Below are 7,686 nucleotides of genomic sequence, written 5' to 3'. Positions count from 1 at the left end.
GATATTTCACACTGCCATCAAGAAGTAGGCAAAGGAAGCCAAATCTTGAGCTCAGCTTACAGACCAGCCTACAAGTCAATGAACCTAATACAGCAGATCTGTACAATCGGTGGAGGGAAAAGGCCATTTGACTTTGCAAGCCATCACAGCAGATGGTCAAAGAAACACACCCTGCAGTCTTCTGAGAATTCTAGATTTGTCTTGGTGTGGCCCAAGAGAAAAAGTAATAATTGGGATTGGCTTTAGTGCTGGTGAACTTCTGAAACTCTATGAAAATTAAGAGAAGATGGTTACTTGTAGTTACTCCTCAGTGAAACAGAAATAGGAGAACCATTGGAATCAGGAAACAACTGTGCCCTGATTGCTAAAAGGACTGTAATCCTTCGGACAGGGTGACGGGTATAAAAGAGGAATGTCACTTTTTGATATTAAAAGTATAAGTTGCCCACAGAAATAAACTAGTGTTTTAGTTAATAGTGTTTTTTCAGTCTTTTTTTTACAGGAGAAGTTTTAAAATATGGAATTTTACAATGCCTTTCTTTGTTCAAATTGCTTTTCAGAAGTTATTTATCTCTGCAGAGATTGTAATGCCATATTGATAATAAAAACTGAAACCCGTGATTTACAGACACTAAAAGGAATTGGCATCAGTTGTTCCATTTTTGAAGGTAACCGCACTAACTCAACGTGGTCACTGACCCTTTAATTTTGACAAACCAGCCAAGATTGCAACCAAACTCTAAATTGGCCAGAACATTAAGCCGTTGTGTGTGAAAGTAGCGTCTGTACAATACAACCTGTCGCTGAAGACAGGCTTAAAAAAATAAACAACTAGTGGCTCAGGTATATGTATCTTCTGGATCCAAGTCAGATCGGGTGAGAGTTCTGCTGGTTGTGTCGTGTACTCTAAATGGTTTGTGCATTGAAGGGAGTTTGTTTGTTAATATCTGTTAATATTTCCAGAGTAATTTTTTTTTCCAATGCAGGTCCTTTGGGACAATGAAGATGCCGCATTTTGCCACATTTTTGGAGTCAATCTCTTAAAACTTCAGTCACTTTACAATTCCATTTTGTGCAGACAGCCAAATCAGACATGCCCCAGGAATGGCAGCAAAGAATTGCTACTTGTTGTACCACCTTTCCACCAAGAGTGGGAAGCAGTGCACTGAAAACTGTCATTGCAGGAGACTTGGAGATAGCCTATTTAAAACAGAGGTAAACAAACCCTGGAACACAACTAACCAGTACAGACTCTCACAGGCAGTTAGAATTATTCAAAGTTTGGGAGAAGATTCCCAGCTCGGGTGCTCGTTGTTGTGGTTCTGTTCGCCGAGCTGGGAATTTGTGTTGCAGACGTTTCGTCCCCTGTCTAGGTGACATCCTCAGTGCTTGGGAGCCTCCTGTGAAGCGCTTCTGTGGTGTTTCCTCCGGCATTTATAGTGGTTTGTCTCTGCTGCTTCCGGTTGTCAGTTCCAGCTGTCCGCTGCAGTGGCCGGTATATTGGGTCCAGGTCGATGTGGAGAAAGTGAGGACTGCAGATGCTGGAGATCAGAGCTGAAAAATGATTCCTGAAGAAGGGCTTATGCCCGAAACGTCGATTCTACTGCTCCTTGGATGCTGCCTGACCTGCTGCGCTTTTTCAGCAACACATTTTTCAGCTCCAGGTCAATGTGTTTGTTGATAGAATCTGTCGATAAGTGCCATGCCTCTAGGAATTCCCTAGCTGTTCTCTGTTTGGCTTGTCCTATAATAGTAGTGTTGTCCCAGTCGAACTCATGTTGCTTGTCTTCTGCATTTGTGGCTAAGGATAGCTGGTCATGTTGTTTCGTGGCTAGTTGGTGTTCATGGATATGGATCGTTAGCTGTCTTCCTGTTTGTCCTAAGTAGTGTTTTGTGCAGTCCTTGCATGGGATTTTGTACACTACGTTGATTTTGCTCATGGAGGAGTCCAAGGACCTGCATGTCCTTGGTAGAGTGGGAGGGGGAGTTGAAGTATTGAGCCACGGGTGGTTGGGTTGGTTGGTCCGGGTGTCCCAGAGGTGTTCTCTGAAATGTTCCGCAAGTAGGCGGCCTGTCTCCCCAATATAGAGGAGGCCACATCGGGTGCAGAGTGGTAGGTGAGGACCAGTGGGGTTCTGTCTTGGTTTACGCTGTACATGGAGGTTGGTGGAGTGGTAGGTGAGGACCAGTGGGGTTCTGTCCTGGTTTACGCTGTACATGGAGGTTGGTGGAGTGGTAGGTGAGGACCAGTGGGGTTCTGTCCTGGTGGCAGTTGGAGGGGTGGGGCTCAAGGGCGGAGAGATGTGGTGGAGGGCATCGTCGACCACGTCTGGGGGGAAATTGCGGTCCTTGAAGGAGGAGGCCATCTGGGTTGTACGGATTTGGAACTGGTCTTTTACGCTGTACATGGAGGTTGGTGGAGTGGTAGGTGAGGACCAGTGGGGTTCTGTCCTGGTTTACGCTGTACATGGAGGTTGGTGGAGTGGTAGGTGAGGACCAGTGGGGTTCTGTCCTGGTTTACGCTGTACATGGAGGTTGGTGGGGTGGTAGATGAGGACCAGTATCACTACTATTATAGGACAAGCCAAACAGAGAACAGCCAGGGAATTCCTAGTGGCATGGCACTCATCCACAGATTCTATCAACAAATACATCGACCTGGACCCAATATACCGGCCACTGCAGCGGACAGCTGGAACTGACAACCGGAAGAGGCAGAGACAAACCACTATAAATGCCGGAGGAAACATCACAGAAGCGCTTCACAGGAGGCTCCCAAGCACTGAGGATGTCACCTAGACAGAGGACGAAATGTCTGCAACACAAGTTCCCAGCTCGGCGAACAGAACCACAACAGTTAGAATTATTGCAAAATCCTTCATATTTGTAGAGGAACAGTCATTCAGTCCGGCTAAAACAATACAGACCCCAAACCTGAATTCCTGATTCTGCCCTTCCTCTAAAAAGCCACCTAGTGCTCAACAGCAGACTCATTTCTGACTTTCCTCCCACCCAATCCCAGTCTCAGAGAGCTTTTGCTTTGATCACTGGTGCTGGTTTTTATACCTCTGAAGCACTAATTACTCTGACACTGGGCACAGCCTGCAAATACTGTGGTAGTTTTTATCAGGAGCAGAAACTGAAGGCGATTCCTCTCATTTGCTGCTGCATCACGGCCCGTGCACTGCGGAAAGCTCCACAGAGGTGCTGCCACGCTCAGCAGGGAGTAGTGGACACAAAATCTGCAGATTACACATTTTCAACTCCAGTTCCAAAGTCTGATGATACAACTGTAATAATACACAGTATGAGGGAGAGGGCAGGAAAAAGAATTCGCTCGGCAACCGTTAAAAAGAGCTACTTCTGCCATTCAGGAAACGAGACAGAGGTCAGAGACACCAAGAATCAAAATTAAAGGTTTAGAATTTGATTTGGAACCAGGACGCCCCAAGTTCAAGTGCCCCAGAGATGTGTGTAATACCATCTCTGAACAGGCTGATTAGAAAACTTTGAGAATTTGATTGGTAGCTGGGTTCAATTTCTTAGACAAAGAACAGTTAGAGCCTCACAGCTTGGACTGCAGAGGTTTCAGATATTTGTAGAATGACTGGTGAACCTAGGAAGAAGAAGAAACAGATGGTCAGTCCTCAGAAACCAAACCTCCAAATCTCTCTCTTGTTCACATAAGCACTGGTGAATTCTCACTCATAACATTCAACACACTCCTAGCAAATCAAGACCCTGGAGACCCACCATAACTCCAAACTGATGGATAATACATCAGGGCTGATGAGTTAGGGTTAGGGTAGTATCCCTACCCCTAACCCAGAGGTGTCGATTCCAGTCCCAGCTGCCACATAGATGTCATAGCATTTCCAAACAGGCTGATTTCCAATAAATTTTAAACCCACTGTCAGGAGTGGACCATACTGTCAAACAGCACAGCTATGTCATGGCCTCACAAACTTCAAGGTTTCTATAATACAGGTGTAAGGAAACAGAATTCCCAAACTCTGCTGAATTGGTTCTTTGTTCTGTTGGTCAGTGCATGGGATGGAATGCATCTGTATTTCTGTCAGGGAAAGGATGCTGGATGCCAAGTAAAACATCCTTTATGGAGATTTAATGGACAATAAGAGGAGGACATCTGAGAGGCTTGTCAAAATAAGAATTAAAGGCAGAGACACAAATAAATATTTTCACACCCAGGCCAGTCAGGACATGGAAATCTCAGCCATAAATAGTTATTGAGGTCGAGTCCATAAGAGAGGGGAATATTTAGGGGAAGAATGGGATTAGTCTACACGGCTGATGAATAAAGGCACTAAATGTTGTCTTGATGGGCTGAAACATTTATCACCCTGTCCCTGTAAAGGTTCTGGGAGTCCCAATTGACCGAATAATTTTTAATCTCCCACCATACCAGGTTTGAGTGGGAGAGCCAACTAGAGTGTTGTGGTAATATCCAAGCTCATTTCACATTGGAGTCCGAAAACAGCAAGGAGTTTGTCCGCTTCAATCTGGCCCCAAGATGACAACCCACTGTTCCAACGTCTACCTCCCCATACTGGGGAAGTTCCAATATGTCTGACTGATCATCGCCTGCTAGACGTACATACCTCGGTTTTATTTAGAGGTGATCTCTTCGCCCATTCAAACATGTGTTCATAAACATTCCCATCGTAACGCCCGAGTACTGATGCAAGAACTGCGTCGGGGTAATCAAAGGCATCGACGAGAGCGACGGCATTGGGTCGGATCATAGCGAGCAGCTCCTTCACCCGCTGGTGAACATGGGAAATCTGCAAGTCATTCAGGATCCCAGCCTGCACAGGACAACAGGATGTTATAAAGCATGCTCCAGCACAGCCAAAGAGACACAACACTAGACAACTCTGCCTATGGTCCAGCAAAAGCCTACGTTTCAGCTAGTTTCTCCCAGAGCACATACCTTCCTCTGTGTAATAATGCCTCAGCCTAGAATTTCATGTTGTGCGACAGTGAGACAGCATCTAACCTGTCCCTCAACTGTGTGGACTAGTTACTAACATGAGTGAACTAATCACAGAATTGGAGAGCAATCCCAAATGGTGGGAATACAAACTATCAAAGAAGGGTCATAACAGTAGAAGTGGGAGTTAGATGACAGGAATAATTGAACACAAGTGAAGAGATGCAAGTTGCTTCCTATTTTAAAATCATATATGTACATTGCTTTAATTCTATATCAAAACTGAATAACAAAATTACAGCTATTGGGAAGCTTAGAGGTCACTGTTGAGGATACTGGAGTTTCTCTACTGGAGTTGAGGCAGAAGGAGCTGCATGAAAGGTTGAACAAATTGGGTCTATACATGTTGGGGTTTAAAAGAATGAGGTAACCCCACTGAACTTAGTAAAATTTGTGAGCACTTGACAGTATAGAGAATGATAGGATATTTCCCCTCTGGGGGCACAGTTTTGGAATAAGGACCTGCCCACTTTAGGAAAAAGATAGATTTTTGATCAAAAGGGAATCAAAAGCGATGGGGAGAGCTGGCTGGGAAGTAGACTGGGAGTCAAGATCATATTGGCCACAATCTTATTGAAGTGACTGAGCAGTCTTGAGGGGGCTAAATGGTGTCCTCCTGTGCCTGTTTCTTATGTTAAACCAGATGTGGTACTATCAATACTAGTGGACAAAAGATGTAATTACAGCATGACAACATTACATTGGCATTTTCCATTATAAATATTGACAGATGAATCTATAATAGAAAAGTCTATACTGAAGATGTTAACAGACCCATATTTTAATATATCACAGATATATAGGATGGTTATGGTAACTGAAGCAAATGCTAAGGCTTTCAATGAATATTGGATCTCAGTCTCTTGCTCCCTTCTCATTACACCTTCAGTCTGTTTTTGGACTTTCTAAAAGGCATCATATTAAAATGTTATGAATTAGATGTAATTCCAATCCCTGTTAAGTTTCCACAAGACTGACACACTGTATAATGACTTTCACTGTGTCTCTAAGGTCTTTGTATCCATACCACCAAGGCTGTGGTTTAGCATCCACTCACATGCAGGAAATCTCCAGAGTTCTTGCTAATTCCATACAGCGCATACATCAGGCACAGAGTGCTAAGGACATCGTGGATTGCAGTGTCTGTGATCTCAGACAGTTTGGCTGCAAACAGCTTCACCACCACGTAGTGGCAGTGAGCCTAAGGAAGGGGAGAACAAGAGCAATTAAAGAAACGCCCGCAGTTACACATCCTACACAAAAAGAAATAAGACACAGAACATGATTAGACAGGAGTAAAGGGATGGGTTTCTGAATTGCAAGGGCACTACAACCCTCCTTTTGCACAATGTCTAAGGGGTGCCACCCTGCTCTAAACAAATACTTTCAATCTGTCCCCACACAAACAACACCAATGAAAGCAAGTGCAATGCTTCCAACTTATAATCATTATCCAGTCCCGAGTCAAACATTACACTCAGCAATGACGAGCCTGATAGCTTCACCACACACCAGCTCTTGGCTTCATAAAGTGATTGCGATTGTTAAAAATCGCACTGACAATCTACAAAGACCTGCCGTGATTCAATGTTCCAGGCACAGGTATCCTGACTCTCACCAACCCAGAAGGAAGGGAGTCACATCCAAACACAAAGGAGGGGAAGCAGAAATTTAGCTTTGAAAGAAAGAGAGGAATGGATGGGCTATGAGGAGGCAGGGCAGGTGAGGGAGGAAAGGGAAATCAACTTTCCTCAGATGAGGAGACACCATCCTAACCAAGGGCGACTCACCCCCGATGCTCTGACTAGGTCAATAGACGTGCTGTTCCAGGCCTCCTCTTTGTTCTTCCTGCGTCCCAGTTCCATGCGATAATTCCGTGCAGCTGCCTCAACCAGGCTGGAAAACACGGAGTGGGATAAGCAAGAGGAACGATTACACAGGGCATCAACAGGCACAGTGTATAACAGATACTTTGCCAGTCTACAGTCTCAAGCCTGACCTCTGAATGCTGGAGGTTAGGGCAGTGTTAGTTTCACACACTCATCTTTGCCTTGTTGGACTAAGAAAAACAGAATGGATTTCAGCTATACATTTCTCAGAGGACAAAGCTGTCTTTCAGGATTGGTCAGGTGCTATGTGGATTAAGTGAAGAGCCAGGGCCAATGATGCTGAGCACTGGGAACCAGAAAAGTGGTAACTCGGGAAGGTAAGTCAGGAAGGTCTGCCTTGACATAGAACATAGAACAATACAGCACAGAACAGGCCCTTCGGCCCACGATGTTGTGCCGAACTTCTAACCTAGATTAAGTACCCATCCATGTACCTATCCAAATGCCGCTTAAAGGTCGCCAATGATTCCGACTCTACCACTCCCACGGGCAGCGCATTCCATGCCCCCACCACTCTCTGGGTAAAGAACCCACCCCTGACATCTCCCCTATACCTTCCACCCTTCACCTTAAATTTATGTCCCCTTGTAACACTCTGTTGTACCCGGGGAAAAAGTTTCTGACTGTCTACTCTATCTATTCCTCTGATCATCTTATAAACCTCTATCAAGTCACCCCTCATCCTTCGCCGTTCCAACGAGAAAAGGCCGAGAACTCTCAACCTATCCTCGTACGACTTCCTCTCCATTCCAGGCAACATCCTGGTAAACCTTCTCTGCACCCTCT

The 7,686-nt window shown here is 45.0% G+C and overlaps 1 protein-coding gene across 3 annotated transcripts in view; it reads right to left on the bottom strand.

Annotated features, from left to right (window-relative positions):
* Positions 1 to 2,783: 2,783 nt before the first annotated feature.
* Positions 2,784 to 7,686, bottom strand: part of acox1 (acyl-CoA oxidase 1, palmitoyl) — a 61,035-nt gene continuing 56,132 nt past the window's right edge. For all 3 annotated transcript variants that reach the window (XM_043714325.1, XM_043714324.1, XM_043714326.1), the window contains exons 11-14: positions 6,802 to 6,907; positions 6,069 to 6,212; positions 4,620 to 4,826; positions 2,784 to 3,616 (exon numbers count right to left, since the gene is read on the bottom strand). In XM_043714325.1, the coding sequence (XP_043570260.1) occupies positions 3,566 to 3,616; positions 4,620 to 4,826; positions 6,069 to 6,212; positions 6,802 to 6,907 (508 nt within the window). In that variant the 3' untranslated portion in view covers positions 2,784 to 3,565. The remainder of the gene's footprint in view (positions 3,617 to 4,619; positions 4,827 to 6,068; positions 6,213 to 6,801; positions 6,908 to 7,686) is intronic.

This window comes from Chiloscyllium plagiosum, chromosome 24, assembly GCF_004010195.1.
Source record: "Chiloscyllium plagiosum isolate BGI_BamShark_2017 chromosome 24, ASM401019v2, whole genome shotgun sequence".
Lineage (NCBI taxonomy): Eukaryota > Metazoa > Chordata > Chondrichthyes > Orectolobiformes > Hemiscylliidae > Chiloscyllium > Chiloscyllium plagiosum.
This window is presented reverse-complemented; position numbering and strand designations above follow the sequence as displayed.